The sequence below is a fragment of the Melanaphis sacchari genome, unplaced genomic scaffold, assembly GCF_002803265.2.
Source record: "Melanaphis sacchari strain LSU unplaced genomic scaffold, SCAv2.0 Contig7_pilon_pilon, whole genome shotgun sequence".
In the NCBI taxonomy this organism is placed as follows: Eukaryota; Metazoa; Arthropoda; class Insecta; order Hemiptera; family Aphididae; genus Melanaphis; species Melanaphis sacchari.
The window spans coordinates 1450790-1472014 of NW_020271560.1; the positions used below are offsets into that span (position 1 = coordinate 1450790).

Consider the following 21225-nt stretch of genomic DNA (forward strand, 5'->3'; position numbering starts at 1 on the left):
ATTTATATTAACATGTTTGTTATAACTAGTTAAACATTAGATTAATAATATACAACTTTTATAAATCCAAATAGAAAAAAAATGGAGGGAAAAGTATAGGTATTCGTTATACTGTACGCTAGGTGTCGTAAATGTAAATGTAAATGTAATTGTAAATGTAAATGTTAGTTTTGAATTTAATGATTAATAATATAGATTTTTGATTTTTGTTATAATTAAAAAACAAATAATCGTAGGCACTTGAAATTTTCGCAAAATATTTACATCATTATTTTTTATATATAGTATGATTTTCATAATTTGTGTGCTATTTTTAGACATGGAAAAATTTTCAATTTTTTTAGTTTGTTATAACTATAAATAACCTATAAATATTGATAAAAATTTATGTTAGGTCAAATTCTTGAAAATTTAAAAGATCCAATGTAAGTCGACCTTATATTTGTATATAATATTGAAAATTCATACGTAGAATTTATTTTATATGCATTAAAGTTCAAATTTAGACAAAATTACTTATTTAAATGATAAATAAAGATGTTAATTATTATTTATTTATTTATCATTTTTCATAATTTAAAAACATGATTTGTGTGAACTTAAAATTGTTTTGTACATTAAATTATTTTGAATTTTATTAAATTCATTGATATTTTTGATTTATCTTAAAATATTATTTACAAATACTGTAAAACAGTATTTATTTTATTTTATTTTAATTTTTACATTTAAATTACTGATAAAAACAAAGATATAATAATTTGTAGTTATAGGTTTTTATATTGTTGAATATTTTCTTCTACCGATGAGAGCTTCTTCTATGTCTGTTTGGAGGATGTCTTGGGGTAGTCAAGATCACAATCGCCTATTTTGAGTTTTTCTTCTTAGTTGAAAATGACGGGCTTCGTCCGAGTCTTTGTGCTTGACTAGGTATTTGACTACGTTGCCTTTTTTATTTCATTGAATGACTTGGTTGTTAATGTGTATGTTTTTGAGGAGAGGGTTGTCATATATTTTAAGGGTTAATATTTTGATTTCACTTTTAGTTAGGTTTAGATTCAACTTTCGTTTTTTGAACCAGATAGTTATTTTATTTAATGAGAATTGTAGATTTTGAATTGCTAACTCTAAAGAACTGTCTTGAATGAGAATTGTTGTGTCCATCATTACTTAGAATCGCGTTCCGTAACAATAATATATCATTGAATTAAAATTTAATATATTTTTAATAGTGACCTACTTGACACTTAAAGTACAGAAGAGTTTCCTACATTTTAGTAATTTATTATTCAATTATTGTTATTAAATTTTGAGTAATACTGATTTACCGTAGAATGGTGTAAATAGATTCGTGGCATTATTTATACAATTAGCATAAAATTAATCTAAATAAATGTCGTGTGTATTTATATATAAATAAAAGTTTAAAGTCCTAATAAATAGTATTTTTGAATTGGATATAATAAAATAATTAAAATTATTATAATACTTAACCTTACATCTATTTTTCTTCTTTTAATTTTTTAACTTAAAACATCTATAAACAAAAAAAAAATCGCATTAATGTAAATTTAATATTTTTAAATAGCTTTAACAATAAAAAATTTTTAAATGTTTGGTACAAATATTAAATATTTTAGGAATTTTTAACTTCAAAATGGTTTTCATATAAATTTCACAAAATTTGTCTACATTTTTAGGTTTGATGCTTGTAAAAAATATTTATGAAATTCCGTTGAACTTGCTTTTTTAATTTTAAAAATGTTTAAGGAACGTTATAATATTATAATTATAAACAAGGCTTAAAGTGGGAAAAAATTCCAGGGGGACTAATGTCTCCATATAGTTTTAAGTGTACAATAAATCATTTTAAATTTAATGTCTAATGTATAAGTAATATATAAATAGTAATTGTGTAACATAATCATCGCATTTTTAACCCTGAAGAATGTTCAAATTCGTAATTTATTTCATGAAAAATATTAAAAAAAATATTTTTTTCTGATAATATTAAGTTGTAAGTAGTGGTTGTTTTTAAGGAAAATAAAGAAATTAGCCAGACAAAACATATTTATATCATAGAAATATTGTCAATAGCTCAAAAAATTTACATTTCACTTAAAATTTAAAATAATAATTGTTGTTAATTTCTTATTATTTATGTTATGTATTGAATTTTATACTACAATAAACGATGGCAGCGAAGAAGTAGCAAATAAATATGTTCAATATTTTATAGTTTTATTTGTACTCGGTTTAAATTTTGTTAATAATGATTTACTACTTTTCAGAATTATTTTAGTTAGAGGGACATATGTTGGTAGTACAAATAAACCAATAAACACATGATTTCAAATATTTTACTAATTTTATGGTTTTATTTAAATTTAATAATACACTAACATATTAAATATATATATATATATATACATACATATTATATATATTATATAAATAAACGCCAACCATTTGATATAACATTTTTGCTTTATAATAAATATATTTCAAGTAGTGTCATAACATAAAATATAATAAATTAATAAATCATAATTAAATATAAAATGTATTTTCAACGATAGTTCTATTGGCTAGGTTATATTTATTTTTATCGTTAAATTATTTTTCACATTTATAGATTTCAATAGAATCTGGCGCACAAGCATCGAATACAGAGAATACAGATCCATTGAACGACACTAATTACGCCGACCCATTGATAGACGAATCGTTGAAAAAAAAACAAGAGGTTTGTATTAAAAATATTTCCACGACCCAATGTACACATGATTATCATTATAATATTACGTATAATAAATATAACTAGAAGAGTTTTTGTGATTTTAAATTAATGTTTTAGGAGCTAAAGCTGTTCGTGGACAATTACGAAAAGTTTTTAAACACTGAAACTACCAAAAACGCTCTGTAATAGCCAATAGGTATAAAACGTAGAAAAAAAAAATTACAAAACAATAATTAGGGGTACTATTGGTACACACGAATATTTTACATAAATACAACTTACAATATATATAACTTAATATTATGTCGATTACGCTCAACGAAACCGGAGCGATAAAAAAATCGATTGTATAAATAAAATATAAAATATATATCATAATATTAATCGTAAGTATTATCTGTACTCGTCAGAAGTCCAATACATAACGCGCGACGATTATAGCGTAAATATAATATTATCGTGTAAGTGCTGTGGCGTGTCGCCGTCATCATAAAATTACAACTGATCTTGCCTCGCATGTTCGGACGTGTCTACCGTCGGTACAATACACCGTGTTCTTAAATCATACAGATAGGCACTGTACGGCGCCCGAGTGTGAGTCGATGACGTGACTTGGGACCGAACACTACGATGACGATACATGACGATGATAACGGCGACGCGGGCAAGCCGGCCGACGAGTTCTCCTGTTAGCCGCCGCGCAGAAACTTCTTGAAGTACAGCGGTATCTTGCGAAGCGACTGGTTCATCATTCTCAGCCTGATGACGTAGTACGCGGCCAGCCTGAAGAACAAACCGAACAGGGCCAGCCCGATGAACTGGTTGACGATCGACCGGCCGCTCATGCCCAGGTCCCGGAGCAGCAGGTTCGGGCTCTTGTAGTGGCAGTACAGGTCGTCCTTGTAGCACGCCATGTCCGCGCGCCCGTTGCCGAACAGCGAAATGCACACGCCGACCAGCGCGTACCTCAGGAAGCTGGTGGCCATCAGCGACTCCATGAGGGGCTCGATGGCCAGCCCGTAGCCCATCCCGTACACGGCCAGCGCGAGCATCGGCGCCAGGAGCGCGGGCGTCAACACGGCGCCGGTCTGCAAGTATAGAGCGCGAAAAACGATGTAATTATTATTATTTTTTTTTTGGTCAAGACGACGACGAAGATACCTATAGGTAATAATGACGTTTTTACGATGACACGAGAAATGCGGTGGTGCGATTTGAAGACCGGCGGTAACGATTAAATCGCAAGGCTTGGGAGTTATAGGAATTTAAATCGATAAAGTGTTTATAATCATTGATGGGCATAAAATAAAAAGTTCAACTGCATTCGAAATGAATTATGTATAGTAACAGAATAGCGTGTTAATAGTTTCGATTTAAGTGTTGTATGCCCGCAGTCATTTGCTCCTTTAATATATCATTTATTCGAATTCTGATTTTTGGAATTTACAAGTATATACTTCAAATGAGAACCACCTTTTTGTGTGAATCGTTTGACAGATGAGTAAAAAAAAAAAAAGAATTATCTGCTGACAATTCGTTGTGAAAAAATCGTTTTTTAAGAACGTAATTTTTCGGAATTATTAGGTACATAAAAATATTTGAAAATCAAGAAATGTAGGCCTATTATTATGTTGTTATAAATTTTACTGCTTATTTTCTTGTGCTAACAAGTAGTTTGATTAATAATATTATATTATGAGAAAAAGCATAGTTATTTGATATTGAAAGACAAAATAAATCAATATTTTTCTATACGATGTACGATTTTTTTTTTTTAATAAATATTTTGTTATTTTAATAAATGTATATATATATATAATTATTCTTACGGAATTTTTCACTGATGATCCGATGAGAATACCTAATCCTTCAGATGTATAACCAGTAAATAGTCCTATAGCCATAAACTGACTGAATCTAATCCATTCAATTGGTTGTGCAGACATGAAGTATACAATTGAAAGAAATAATGTTCCAAATAATATCTAAAAGGAAATATAAAAAGCACAATGTAAATTAACTTATATTTTCAAGAATTATAAAACATTTTTACTTACCATGCTTGGTAATGATGTAATAACGGATGCAAAAAAGTACGATTTGAGACTATACCAATGATTAAAGTATTCTCGTCGCAATAGTTTAACTTCCGATGGAACTATGTATATAAAATAATTATAATTAAAAAATGAATTATCATTTAATAATTCATTAATAATTAATATTTAATTGCAGTTAATTTACATGTAAGTACTGGACCCATAACGTGAGTATAAACGAAAAAAACGATTACACTGATACAAAATTTGAAATTTTCAAATGGTCGATTTCCATCTACTCCGATCCCAAAGTAAATGCTTCCAAGAAGTAATGCTGAAAACGTATGGTGGAAAAAAGATATCCACAATCCAATCTGTTTATAAACAAATTTAAAAAAATCGTTAAAATTGTAAGAATTTAAATGGGATTTATTGTTTTTAATCACTATGTTGGAAAAGGATAAATTTGTGATCAAAATTATGTGAAATAATAATGATTTTTAAAGGGTTTTGTGTAAGTAACTCCAACAAAAATGTAAGGAAAAGGAAAAGAGAAAGGATAAGGGTGTAAAAAACTTCAGGTATGATTAAACTTACTGTATTTCTAGAAAATTGTTTGGTTTTTCTTGCTAACAGTATAGAGAATTGTGTACTGAAAGATGATGGGTATTCCGCTTCGATTTTATCTAATTCATTATCGAAGACTGGTGGTAATGTAATTAGTGTGTCGTTACGACCTAAGTAAATAAATAATTTAGATATTAATTTTTATCTATTATTTAATTATTCATCTTATAAATAATAACATATTATGTATAAGAAGTGTCTACCTAGTTAAAAGTTAGAAAAACTTACAAAGTTTAGAAGTTGCCATTCCATTTTCCATTTCGTCTAAATCATCACATAATATTACTTTTCCATTTTGAATTTCTCTCGTTAAGTCAGTTATTGTATCGTTATCCAACACTTCGAAAACTGTAAAAAAATATATTTTAATTTATGATGCACTATGTGTTATACGGAAATGTATTTAATACTGCAATACAGGAATGTGTTAATATTATTTATTTATTTATTATTTATTTTTGACAATATTATCAAATGTAATGTGTGTGCAGTAAGTAATGTTTCATACGTAAGTAATTCACTTTATTTATTTTTTTAAATCGGTTTAGATTTTTAAGAAACTTATCTATTATGTTAATAATTACATTCGAAAATATTCTGGGTGGAGTTCACTGTTTTTTCTTTATATATCCGTATTAAGTGGTTGTAAATTAAATTTAAGTCATAAGAAAACATCAAGGTTAAGACATCCTACATTTGATGAATAATAAAATTTTTATTACATCTTAAGAGTTTATTATTGTGAGAAATATAGTATATTTATACTATATATTATTTAGTATTATGTTGCCAACGTAAGAAACAAGCCTTTTACTATAAAGAAAATTAACTTTAATGAAGGTGGATGTATTTCGATCGGATCTTGAGAAAACAAAAGAGCTGTTAGAAGTGAGTAGAGTAAAGGGTCTAATGATGTAGTAATAGTATGTTGAATATAAAATATACGTAAACAATTTATTATTTTATTGATTTTTATTCAAAAAGTTGATTGTCAACTTTATAAATATTAGCATTTTAAAAGAATAAATATATATATTTACTATTGTATATTTGTATTAATATTTCAGTAATAATCGTAAAAAAAATTATAGAAAACTACAAGGCCATTTAATATAAAACGTAAGTGTTAAGATTTAAAAAAATTCAAGTTTGTATGATTTACTTAAAGATTGTAACGACTCTGGCCTAATAATGAATTCAATTAGATTTAATTAGATTATTTTTAGTTAATAAATTGTAATTATTGCATTTGGTTTTTTTTTTTAACATTTTAATTAACCAAGTTAATTAAAAGTTATTTTTATTTTTTTATTTAAGTTAATTGGTTAACTAAAAAGTTAATTGGTCGAGTATACTACGACTATATTTTATGACTGAGACATAATTTATATCGATTTTCTATATTTAAAGTAGATATAATAAAACTAATAAATTCTACCGGAACGATTGAAATTGACAGTATTTAAAAATAAACCGAAGATAATATGGACAATATAAACCTTAAAACTTTTAATTTTGTATGTACGTTAAGGTTTTTTACACTGATTCATCTATTCTTTTACCATTTACAAAAAATTTGTATATGCACGCCACTTAAAGCAAATATTATGATTTATGGGATATTACACGGTTGAGTATATTATAATATTTTTTACTGCACGATTAAACAAATGTGTAGGAGTATCAAAGGATTTGAAATATAAAAGAACATTTTTTCAATTATTGAGCGTAAACATTTTTATGATGTTGTCATTTGTCATGTTAAACAATTCTGAATAACTATATCACATAAAAAATATTAATTCAAATAATTACGATTAAATGTGGTAAAAATTAAAAATAACATGTGTTTATGGTCATATGCAATGAATTTTTTTTTTTTTTTTTTTATAGATTTTAAGCTTCAACAGCAATGGTTATTAGTTTATAATCAGCTTTTACTGTGGGAGAGGTAATGGTTTTTGGAATACTTATGTATATTGCGAGGATTTATCACTAAAAACCCGGGTGGTCATCCATATAGTAGCTAGCAGCGATACCGGCCGATGCTTGAGGTCAAGGAACACGTTAGTGACTAAGGCCAACCACCATGTCAATACTAGGTTACATGCAATATATTATTGACTTATTAATAATAATAATAATAATAAATACATAACCAGACTAGGCTATTATCTAAGGCGGAGTTAAAATTGTTACTTATACCTTGGTATTTTTAATAAAATAGAAAAATTCAGTATTTTCATGATTTGAATATTGGCTGAAAGCCTTAGTATTTAATTACATTTTAAAATTTTCTTAGCAGTTTGTAAAGTTTTGAAATTATATTTAACCAAATTAATTTTAATCAGAATTTTCGTTTGTTTTTCGAGTAGCAATATTCTAATCATTATATGGGCATAAGGATTAGGTGAATAAATTAATTTTATAAATCTGTAAACACTAACAAAAATGAGTTTGATTTTCCTTGTACTTCTTCGAAATTTGCTTCTTACAGAATTTAGGTTACATTGTCAAATTTCATGGCATAAGTCCAAAAAATTAAAGATTAAATTACAAAATTTCGGTTTGAATGTGGCAACGCTGAATGTAATTTGCTATGTTTAATCATGTTACTAAAAAGGTATATTATGTTCAATCGTGTTTTGCAGATTTTATGAGATGTATTATTTACAGGTACATTTTATCTTGACATACCTAGATATATGGTTAACGTTTGTTGGCTATAATCTATAAAAGATTCATTTTAATGTAAATATATTATCTAGTAGTTATTGCATATTAATATTATATTTCCTTAAGAGGATAAGACATGTTCTTTTTGGATATCAGCGAATAAGTTATTACTCGTTAAACCACAAATGTGCCTACTATAAAATATTAGAATAATAATTATGGCTATTATAACCAGTCATTGTCATTGAGATTTGTTTATGGTATTTTCTTTGATTTATTGTGTATCTAATGTATGACGTTGAACTCAGTTTTTTCCAGAAATTCGTGACTTAGAACAAGACATTTTGTCATTGAACGACCATTCATTCCCGAAGAACACCTGAGGTAGATGCGGCAATCGGCTTATTGTTCTAGTCACGTAATGCTATGTTTAAACTCATAAAATATTTGTTAATGCCTGTATAGTGTATACACCCTGATGAGAGCGGTAATACTTACGATTTTATGTAATCCACCACGATCATCTCCCTCATCAGTATAATTAATTTTAGATTAATTATAGTATTCGTTGACATATAAATCAACGAATAAAACAATCATAATAGGTAGGTAACATATAATAATTAAGGCTCGGATTTTTAAAAATTCGAATAATTTTTCTAATTGATCGAACTGTATATCAAGAAAGCAGAAAAAATATTCATGAGGGTATGTTTAAAAATACGATTTTACAATTTTATAGTCATATTTGGAATTTTTATTGTATAATGTACTATTTTAAAACATAACATAATAATTTATTCAAATTTTTAAAAATGAAAATTATTTTACTTTTATTTGTCTCGTGCATAGGTAAGGTAATTTTTTATCCGTGTACACAAGTTGTCAATCTTTATCGTGATACATTGTGTAATAATAATTATTTACGTTTACTACTATATCTTATCGCATCGATATTATTATTTGCTAATATTGATAGTTAAAACTTAATGTTTAAAATCATATTAGTTGTCAGTTTCAAACGTAAAAATAAACATAACCATATCCAAAACTATATGCGTTATCATTAAAAATATAGAAAAACTTTCAAAAATTAGTCATTTATGAGTTTTTGTTCACACGTTTAGTGAAACAGTATTTTCTTTGAACAGTTTTATTTTGTAAAGTATGCCATGTTACATATGTGAAAAACGATTCAGTGTTTTAAAGCATTTACAAACAGAAAAGCATATCAGAGGGAGCTGTTGATGTCGATAAAAAATTATCTCTCATTCAGCAACTTATAAAAAGTAAAAAACAAAAACAAAATCGAACTTCTATGCAAATTTATGTAAATGTTTACTCAAGGTCAACATACATCTAAATAAATTTAATAAAAAAGATTTTGGACATTTCATACGCGGAAATGAATAACTTAAGAGAGTTGCCTATCGTTTTTTTTTTGAAATAATAATGTAAAAATAAAGAAAAAAAAAATTGAAACATTGCTATAAATCGTTAAGTATGAAACCATTCTATTATTATTATTTTTTGGTACATTCACACATATTTTATGATTTATTAGTGCACACTAATCCAAGCTTTTTTTGTTAATAATCAAAAAAAAAACGAGCACAATAATTACAATATCAAAGTCGTACCGAAATCAGCTGGGTTGTGCGTGGGTTTGCAAACGTGCCCGACTTGTGCCAGGAACGGCACCAACTGTTTGGGCGACCCGTTGTATATACAAGAGCCTCGGGCCAGCATGTATACGTGGTCGAACATATGGAACAGCGATGAGCTGGGCTGGTGAATGGTGCACACCACGGTCCTTCCTTGTTTTGCCAGGTCGACCAGTAGGGTGACGCACTGCTTTATCGCTACAATGTCCAGCCCACTGGAAACGTAATAGGTTTAATCGTACAAAATAATGCGATGCATATCACAGCCATTAGGTACGGGCACGACGGTTTTCGACTTTCGACCTTGACAATCAAACGTGTTTTAGCAATCGACTGAGCACAATAATTATGCATTCGCGTATAATATTGTATCCGCGCTGGTTAGGCATATCTTTTTCGGACTGTCTAGAAAGCTGCCCGAAACGTGTTTTGCAGATACTACGCGGAGTGCGCGTGTACTCGCGCGTAGAATATATTATGATAACCACTGTGTCCGCATACGAATGGTATGAAATACGTTTATACTTTCTAGTCACTCTGTTTGTAATGACATGCAAATAAGATTTCAATCTGTGCAGAAATATGTAATATTTTTTTCGCCGCATACTGTAGATGGCCGAATACACGATAGCACGTACCCAATTAGGCAATAAGTAGATTATAGATGGAATTTGGCACGAAAAATATCTAGTCGCGAATGTCACCATGACCGATTCGCTGATTTTACCTGAATTTCGTCTCATATTAATATATTATAGTATGTGTGTCTCGTTCATATACGGTCTCGTGTGGCAATTCGTTTGGTTATAAAAACCCAAGACCAAAAGACTGAGATTGTTTGTAAAATTATAATATTATTATGATGCTTACGTGGTGGGTTCATCTAGAAATATCACCGGCGGATTGTTGACCAACTCGAGTGCCACGGACAGACGTTTGCGCTGACCTCCAGATAATTTCTCCACAAATGTGTTACGGCACACCGATACCCCTAAAAGCTCCAGTACCTCGTTCACCTGGATAGAATTAATTATCTGTTTAGTTTACAACTCACGAATGTATGAGTAGGGAAGTATGGGGCTTATGAGTTACACAGGTTGCGATAGAAATACATTATTAGTAAATCCGATATGTTCGTTCACTTCACTAAAAAAAAATAATTATTTTAATGTTAATTGTATAGGTCCTTTTGTGAATGGAAATAATATTCTATAATGTCGATATTGTTTTTTTAAATATGAACGTATAAATACCATACGTCATTCAAGATATATCCATAGCCATTAAAATGTAAATTATTTACGTAGAGCTCTACTGATCAGATGTTGTAATATTTTTAATAGTGATGAGTTTATGAAAAACATGGTAATTATCATTAGTTTAATACTAATATAATTTTGTTTATTTGTCTATTATAACGATGGTGTAGGTAACAAAATTTTCCCGTTTAATGACTAATCAAGTTGATAAAGATAAATTAAATTTACCGAGTGCAAATAATTTTTATTATATGTTTCGTATAATTTGGTCTGTAATCAAAGTTTTTGGAGGAAAAAATCTTCTTTAAGCAAGTTATAGATATAGTTATGAAGAATTCAATAAAAATGAAAACATATAATTTTAAAATGTTTAATATTATAGTAGCTAATTGTATTGAAAAGTATTTTATTTTGTAGTTAATAATTGTTTTTGAGACTTTATTACTTAGTTTATTATTATTTATTCATGAAAATATATAATTATTTTTTATTATTAAAAATATTATTTTAAATTATTTAAATATTTTTTAAATCATAGTTTAACATTATTAAGAAGTGTTCTATAATAATTTTGTGGAAGAATGTTTCATTTGTATACTCTCATAAAATTTCTACTTAGTTATCTATTCTTTAAATGTTTTTGTTTTTATTTTATAAATATTAAACGAATTTAAAATCCTTTAGTAAAATACAAAATAATTGTGTATGCATTTTCTGCTTAACTAACATAATAATTATATAATTAAAATAGTTTGGGTAACAAAATTAAAAGTTCTTACATATTAGTAAGTGTGACAAAAATAGTAGTAGAACAGCATAGTTATATTAAGAATTATAAATATAACAACAACAACAACAACAACAACAATAACAAAAATAAAAAAAATAATAATAATAGTAATAATCAAGAAAATTACTAAATAATTTTAAACATTAATTTAAACAGGTACATTTTAAGCCATGTAAATATTCTGTACGAATATATTACGAACATACAAAAAAAAATCAACATCATCATTTATTAATGTCAGAGCTCTAGGGAAAAATGATGAGGTAGAAGTATAATTGTTTCTATGAAGAGCAACATAAAATAAATTATATTTTTTAATCGGTAAAATGTTAAATAACTAGGTATTATACTATTATGTTAAGTAGGTACTTTTTTGTATAGTTAAGATAGCTTATAATTATATTTTGAATTTAAATCAAATTTAATTAAAAAAATTAAAAACTAATTAGATTACATAATATGCATGTTAATATATTATAAAAATATATAATAATAAATACAATTAAATGATAAATATTGAAAAAAATAGATATTTAAAAAATTGTAAAATGGAAAAACATATAAATTAAATAAACTAAATTTGTGAAATATTTTCCCCAATTACAATTTTTGCACTTGAAACAAAATATTAGTACTCAGATCATCATTTAGTATTTGTATTAATGATTATATAAATTTTATTTATTTAAACCAGTTTAAAAAAATGATAATTACCTAGTTTTTTAAAATATGTAATAATCACAGAATATTTATTGATGGTAATTTATTTAAAAATCTTATATATTTTGCAAGTCTCATTAAATGTAAAAAAATATTCACATATCTATGAGTGTCGTCATATATTATTTTATATTTATAGTGATCGTTCTAAAATAATTGAGCAACTTATGTGATTTTTGTTCATGATATTAAAACAAATCTAATCACTTTTAAATATGTATGTATAATTTTTTTTAAAAGAACAACTAATTATGCTGTAAAATAAATTGATTAGTAAAATTAAATTAAAATAACAAATTGATAAAGTATAAACATTTTCACGATAAATCAAAACATATATTGACATTACATCATTAGACGAATACAATTATGTATTATAAAATGTTCATGATATCATTCTTATGTATAATTCAGGGTGTACTAATAATTTGCTAGTTAACTAATTTTAATCTTTGAGTTTCATGTGTCTGTAGCTTGTGACTAATACTTATACTTTGATATGTATCATTAGACACTAAGAGAAAACGAACTAATTTTTGCAGCATTATAAACTTCAACACTTTATTACAAATATTCCATGTTTTTAGGATATTGAAAATTGCAGCCGCTGTTCTATATCGTATTTATTTTTTTAATGATAGTATTGCCTAGTAATTTAAATTTTGATCAAAGCGTAAACAAAACATTATTGTAATAATTTTGACTGTAATCTTAGATTTTATAAAATTCAAACACATTGCTCCCTGATTTTCTATAGTAATATTACCTATTTATGTTAATTATTATAATACATACAGCATTTATTTTAAATAATACTATCAATATATATATATATATATATATATATATATATATATATATATATACATCTAATATTATGTGTGCAGCATGGGTCAAGGTAATAATTATAGGTTACGTCCTTAGATTATAAACGGGTATTTAGACTTTGTCGCTTGCGAATTTACTTTAAATGTATGTATATTGTATTTCTATATAATATTACGCTTTCCCTAGGTCAAATAAGATAACATTTTTACAACTGTACGCCATAGTAAGTAAGTGTCGATTGACGACGAAAAGGTACACACGAGTTGTGTAATGTAGGTACCAGTATTTTCACCCTTGAGAAAATAATCAACACTATAAATATTGAACAAATATGATTATAATTTTAATTGTGACACTGTAAGTCTTAAACTATGTGACAAAGTGTATTTTGTTTAAAAATTTAAAATATTTTTATATTATTTTAAAATTGCAGTCGTAAGTTTGTAAATATTTGATTAATAAGTAATTGCATTTGTTTTCAAGTGGGTATTATTGAATTCGAAATGTAGATGGTACACTCATATCGGTTACACGCTGTATTTATTTTTACAATGGGAATGGTTTTATTTATGTCTCTATAAATGCTTATATTATATTTGGCGTACATAACTTAATTAAAAAAATGTGCTGTATTATAATTATTTAATGAAGCTTTATTGTTTTATTTTCATTACAATAATTAAAATGTACTATCTTTAAGTATATATATACATGTTTGCCTGTTAAAGAAATACCGTTAAATGTTATTATTATTGTTAAGTTGTATTATATACTTACAGCTTTATCTTTGTCTTCTTTCGATAACTCACGACCAATTTTCAATCTAGCTGCGTAACTCAATGATTCTATGACAGTAAGTCTGGGTTGAAGCAAGTCTTCTTGCATTATGTAACTTGAAAGTTTTTTGAAAAGTTGCATATTTCTAGGATGCCCATTTGTAAGAATTTGTCCTTTAATGTCAGTTCTCCTAAAGTGATTCAGATAAAAATAATTTATTTTTTACATTGTTTAGTTTTACGATTAAAATAAACTAATTTAAAAACGGGTTTTTCACAAATATATTTTTATTGATTAATATTTAATATAGTTCGTACTTAGTATTAGAACTAATGGAGACATTTTATTAGTAGGTACCTATTAAGTTTTAGGTATTTTAAAATATTTTATCAAAAAGTGTCTAAAGAGTCAGAATAGTAGTTAACTATAGCATCAACTCTATTAAACTATTATCAATTCACGTTTCGTAAATTTTAATATAACTATTGTTTACGTATTTATATAACTTGCTATGTTTATATGGTTAAAACATATACTCAATTAGGAAATAAAATACTAATGTAAACATAAATTTGATTTTATCTAATAAATAATGTTAAATCTCTAAATACTGATAATTAGTACATGCAATCAAATAATAGACGATGAAATCAATTATTGGTTGGTCCTTGGTTGGATAATGTGACAGCACAACATGATTATATAAGATTGTGACTATTATTATTAGTTTTTGATTTAGGAAACCGACGTACTGCTGATGACCTACAGAAGTTTGTATCAAACGAAGAAACTATATATTAAGTATCTACTCAATGCAAACAGGAAACTTACACGTATCCAGCGAGTATATTCATCAGTGAACTTTTCCCAGCACCGGAAGGACCCATTATGGCGGTCAGGTGTCCTGAACGAAAGAAACCGTGTATACCTTTCAATATCGTTCTTTGTCCTATAACATGTAAATAATAATAATTATGCTAATCAAACACGAACACATTTTCTAAAATTGCCTAGAGCGGTGTATTTAACATAAAACACTTTATTATTAAATAATTGTTTTTTTATTAAAACTGAACAGAATAAGTTAGGTATTGGTGTATAGACCATAAGGCTATTATGGGATTTATGTATTTTTAGGAAATTTCTTTAAAAATAACTAACAAATTTTGTAAATTTATACATATTATATGACTTTATAAATGGACAAACTTTAATTAGTTAATAGTATCAATTTATGATTTTTAGAAAAAAACATTGTAGATGTTTTTAATATAACATTTATACTACCTATCAACACACACTAAAATGTATATTATATTAGTAAAATAGAAAATAGCGAATGAAAAAACTCATAGTATATGATATAGACATTTTATTATATTGATTTACGATTATTTTGCTAATTGTTACTATAAATACAAAATACTGCTTTGACAGATGGTTGTAATTATATACTTTTGCGTCCTATTGACCTGAAATTTTAATACAAGGTTATTTGTTACTATGTATCGGTGGAAAATATCTTTAAAATGTCTAGAATACTTTGGTAAATATTGTTTTGTATACGCATTAAACAAAATGTTTTATTTCTAAATTAATAAATCAACTAATGGTTTAATGCTAGTATTGTTGTTTTTCGTAATGAGGTTACCACTTCTTTTTTAGTAAATTAGCCGTAACTCTGTTTTGAACAGGTTTAATTTATACATCTAAAATAAAATTTTGAAACTATTTAATTTATAGAAAATGTTTGTTTTATTATTTTAATATAATGTATATGTATGTTATAAAAAGTAATAATAATACAGAGTTAATGAGTTGTATAGGTATTTGATAATTCTCCTCATATTTATTCTGGTTTTTAAATATATTCTAAAAATATATTATCATGATAACTTGTAAAGTTACTAAAAGATTTTATTAAATAAATCGTCAGTTACTTGTAGAATACAGTGAAAAAACAAGTGACTAATTAAAACTTATACAAACTAGTAATAATAGTCATTTATTAGCGCAGATTAAAAAAAAAAAAAAAAATATATAGAAGAATATTTTAGAATTTATGCTAATAATTTAATTCTTTTTTCTTTTGTTAAATTTTAAAATCACCATCTTGTATAAATTGACAATGTATATTATTGTATTTTGAATAAACTTATTCAACAAGATTCATAGATGAACTTATGGTAACTAATGAACAAGAAAAAATGTTTAAATGTAGCAATAAAACAAAAATGTTGATATACAATTTTTATATTCTGATTTAGTACTTTTGTAAGTATATTTACTGTTATAATTTATAAATATTATGGATATTTTTTGATATACCACGATATTTTGTTTAACTTGAAAACTATTAAATAAATAAATCCTATTAAACTAATGAAATAACGAAACCAATCAGACAACTTGATGATGATAAATGAGTGTATAGGTTAGATTATACTATTATAATAAATAGATAATTATTATGTATAGTTTTAAAAATTAAAAAAAAATCAGAATATAAATTATAAATTATCAAATTATCTTGAAACTTTTAATTTGTTGTTTTTGTTTTCATTTTGAAGGCTTTAATTTAACAAAATTTGAAATATTTTTTTTTTTTTAACAATAAAAGTTGTTGGTTCCTATTAAAAAAATTTGGGATTTTCTCATTTGAATATCGATAAGTATAAAAACTAACACATAATATACAATTTATATAATGTTATAGATGAAAATGATAATACACAATAAATGTAAAAAATGTAAGCTCTGCAAAAAGATGATTCTTATTAAAGTGATATTTATATTTTTCCAGTATAAATTCAAGGTCGAGGACGTTTGAAAACTGGTTTTCGGAAAGTAAGTGCTAATTTTTTTAAACCATTTAAATTCATCATTGATAAAAGTACAACATTATAACAATTCTAATTGAATGTATTAGTTTATTTATTTTTTTTTATAATTATCTACTATCGATAAATAATTATCATTAATAGAAGAATTATTATATATTTATTTTATACGGTGTAGGTAGGGTACCTACTTATTGATTAAACTCATACTCAAGTTTAGAGATTTACTTTAAAGACACAATATTTTTAAACTCAAAAATTCTTGACACTAAAAATTACGATGTTATAGGATTTCGATTGTAATTTTATATATACGTATATATTTTAATATTAACTGGATATCAAATAAACCTTAAAATTATCAGTCAAAAACAATTAATAAATAGGATATAGAATTTAAGCAATTAAATCAGTTTAAAATGTTTCAAACTCTTTTTTTATACACTTCAATTTATAGCAAGACCTTTATTTTTAATTTTTTTTTATGTTTTTTGTGAATTAGATATCTGATATACTATAAATAGCTATGATTAATATGATTATGATCACTAGACAATTAATAAAGTTTTAATCGCTAGAATTAGTTGTTTATTTAAATTATATTTATCAATTACTTTTGTCACCTTTAAACATTTCTTTACGCCAAATTTAGATAAGTAGCTAGTTACCACTTACCAGAATAATACAGAAACACTGAGTTTTTTCACTTTTAATGAATATGATAAAATGTATCTCAAAATATAAATATAAAGATTTAGTTGTTAGTTTAGATGATATTGTTTCCATTTTGTTACCTATTTTTTGTAGAATAGTCGAAAAACGAAATATTTTTGTTTTTTCAGCCTAATTAAAGCGCGTCATAATGGAATTTGTAAATTTTATTGATAATCAATAAACTTTTTTATTTAGAAAAAAATTGGTAAAATTATACGTTACGTTATTATTACTAGTAAGTTTTTTTAAACAATGCTAATAATATTCAACATACACAGGTCAGCATATAAACATTGTCATCACAATTTTAGCACCCGTCATGAGTAATGTATAACAGACAAGGTTGTATTATTAAAATGTATACCTGAATTTTAAATGATAATTGTTTCACCTGATTAAAATGAAATAAAATCATCAATGTATTTTACAAATTAAATCTGATTGTTTTAAAACTATTTTAAAATTAAAATATGTTTTTATTATGCTTATTAAGCATATTTATTTAAAATGTAAAAAAAGTATTATATCAAGTACAAATTGGTGGTTTGGTACTATTTTATAACCCCTATATTTTTATAATTCATTCAAATTTTAAAGTTATTTGATTACTAATTTTGTGTTGAAATAATTGCTTTAATAAATATAATGTCCTCTTTAATAATATTATCTTTTAAATAAACAACATTTAAAATGGGTTAAAATGTATTTTATACTATTTATTTTTGTATCAAATTATAATAACCTAAAGCAGTTCATGCTGAAGTATAAATTAAAAAAAAGAACGATCTGTTTAAACATTTAAGGATAAAAATATGTTTAGAACGTTATCAAATTCATTTGATGACTGGAATTAATTTGAAAAAAAATTTAGCCTTACAATTATAGATGTAGTAAATACAAAAATAAGTTCAAAGCGATTACAGCTTATTATTAATATGTGACACACACTTGATTTGTTATAATTTAGTTTTAGAATTTGTTTTGCATGTGAAACTCATTGCAATAAACTTATTATGGTTTTGAATATTTATTCACGCCATATTGAACATTATAATATAATGGACTCATTAATGCTGTAATTTAGGTATTTATTTTTAATCTATTATTGACGATAACTCATCGTAGTATATTATAGAAACTTCATTTTTACATTCTAATCGTTTTATTTAAAATAAAAGCTTGTTGGTGTTTAAACTTAAATGATATTTTGTAAAATAGTTAGGTACCTACCTTCCTACTATAAAATGTCAAACTAATTTTAGTTAAAAAGTATTGATGAGATATGTGAGATTATCTTGTAAATTGTTACATTGTAATTACAGAACATTGCTAATATTAAGATGTCAAATTCATGAAAACATTTAAAATTATTAATTATTTACTAAGTATTACCATTAAGTATATATACTAAATGTTATTACATACATTGTATATTTTATTACATGCATTATACGTAATATTAAACAATCGTATTTCGTTTCACTTTTGTAAGAATTAGCTTATTATTTGTTAGAAATATATTGCAAGGGTTTTATTTGAAATTAATTATACCATTTATACATATTAATTGATAACACAATATTGATAGGTATATACCATTAAATAAAATGGTATTTTTATAAAAATGCGTTATTATAACTGCAATAACAGGATATTGCTTAAAAATTAATATTTTAAGCAACATGACAGACAACAAACGTTGAGTATTCTTCTTTTTTTTTAATACCCTCATACAATATACTTCCTAATCAATAAGTTTATATTTGAAATATTCTAACGGTTATGTGATACTAGTACAACGATGATTCATATATTTCATAGTATAAACCCGTACGTCATGTCGTTAACGTGATGTAACGAACAATAGACATATCGTTGACATCGGTGTCTGAAATTTCTCATTGATATATTCACTATATTGTTATCGCGATCACCAGTATTATGTACGAAATTTCTATTGAATAATAATTATCTAATTTTTTTTTCAACATGACACGTATAACGTATAACACGTTGGATTTATAATAATAAATCATAATATACAAATTATTATTGTTTATTGGCGGTTATCGATTGACGGTGCACTTCCGAGATGAAGAAAAAAAAATTATATAATAGCGATTACAAGACTACAACAAGGAGACATTTTTGAATCGTACGCTTAAATTATATCCATGTACACTGAATTTACGTTAAGGAGGCTAAATGGCTTGAGACAGCAGTATATTAAGGACATTAAAACAAGGGTGCAAGGCTTTTAAGCAATTATATGTAAAAAAACAAAAAAATAGTCATACATAAGATATAATCGTACCAATAAAAAATTATATAACATGGATAAAATATGAAAATATAATTTCCAAGTCAAATTAAAAATGATTTTTGAAAACGTAGGGACGCTAAAACGGATAGGAATAAGACTGGATCGCGCAGAAAAATTGATTAATTCAATGGTGCAATAACATTTTACTGAATCGTTAATTCATGTTTAAGGGATCATATTTATTAGCGTGTTATAATTATTTTAGCATTTTTGAATGTTTAGTGATCGTTCACAAAACGCAGAATTATGTGATACGTCTTACGGGTCGAGTGTAAAGGTATCTACAGGTGCCTGAGTGTAACATTTCTGTGCGTTGGACACGTTCGTCGTTATTATCGTTGCGAGAAGCAACTCACCCGCTGTCGTGTTGACGGCGTAAGTCAGGTCGTGGAATTCGATATCGACAGCAGGTCGTTTCGCTTTGTGCGTCAACGTCTTCATGTCAACCCGGGTCGGGATCCTGGTGATCGGCCTGTCGGCGGATACGCTGAACATCCTCGTCCTGGACGCTTCCACCAGCGGCATCTCGTCCTCGTCCTGCTGCGCATCTTCACTGTTGCAAGCGGACTTATTGTCATCATCGTCCTCCTCCTCCTCGTCGTTACGGTTGCCGCGGTTGTCGTTCGTCATCGCTTTAAACGTAACGGTGCTTTGCGCGCGACCCATCGGTGGCGGTTGTTCGTCGCCGCGAGCCATTATCGCGACGGTAGTAACTCAAATAATATAGGATATACGGCGATATTTATAATATGTATGTTTTAACGAAAAAATTATAAAAATACGGTTCAAATGTTGATCGGACGGTGGACCGCGGTTACGGATTGTTGTATTTGCCGATTTTGCATTCGCACTAAACACTGCGCTCTGCGATCGGTTCGCCGAATGAGCTGTGACCGGTTTCCGTGTGTCTGTGGTCACGCGCACAGCATCAACGCGTCTGCCCAACAGTGTAATTGTGTATTATTGCGGAGTCGCGCGGTCCGGCTGAATGAACTACATAGTTTGTTGTCGGTCGGTAGTGTGTGCAATTGTTTCTATATCCGCCGCCGCTGCCCCACCGTACACGTATTACAATACCTACGTATACAAAAGGTGTATGCTGTATCGTTATACGTAGATACTATGTTATATTGTAGACAGTAAGCAGACATAGAGGTTTGTAGTACCTACGATCGTCGTCATCGTCGTCGTCGTCGTCGTCGTCGTCTTTGTTGTTGTTGCTTTAGTA

General features: G+C 26.7%; 2 protein-coding genes across 2 annotated transcripts in view; one reads left to right on the forward strand and one right to left on the reverse strand.

Moving 5' to 3' along the window:
- Nucleotides 1-2824, forward strand: part of LOC112601591 (cytoplasmic dynein 2 light intermediate chain 1) — an 18999-nt gene extending 16175 nt beyond the window's left edge. Inside the window, exon 9 of the mRNA XM_025349294.1 lies at nt 2636-2824. Coding sequence (XP_025205079.1) covers nt 2636-2824 — 189 coding nt within the window. The remainder of the gene's footprint in view (nt 1-2635) is intronic.
- Nucleotides 2556-21012, reverse strand: LOC112601590 (ATP-binding cassette sub-family G member 4-like). The gene is made up of 11 exons (XM_025349293.1): nt 20354-21012; nt 14952-15069; nt 14121-14310; nt 10617-10762; nt 9723-9961; nt 5635-5754; nt 5377-5516; nt 4985-5153; nt 4798-4898; nt 4570-4725; nt 2556-3828 (listed from the first exon to the last, which is right to left on the reverse strand). Exons 1-11 carry the CDS (start codon nt 20691-20693, stop codon nt 3430-3432), a joined length of 2118 nt encoding a protein of 705 aa, XP_025205078.1. The 5' UTR covers nt 20694-21012; the 3' UTR covers nt 2556-3429.
- Nucleotides 21013-21225: the final 213 nt, after the last annotated feature.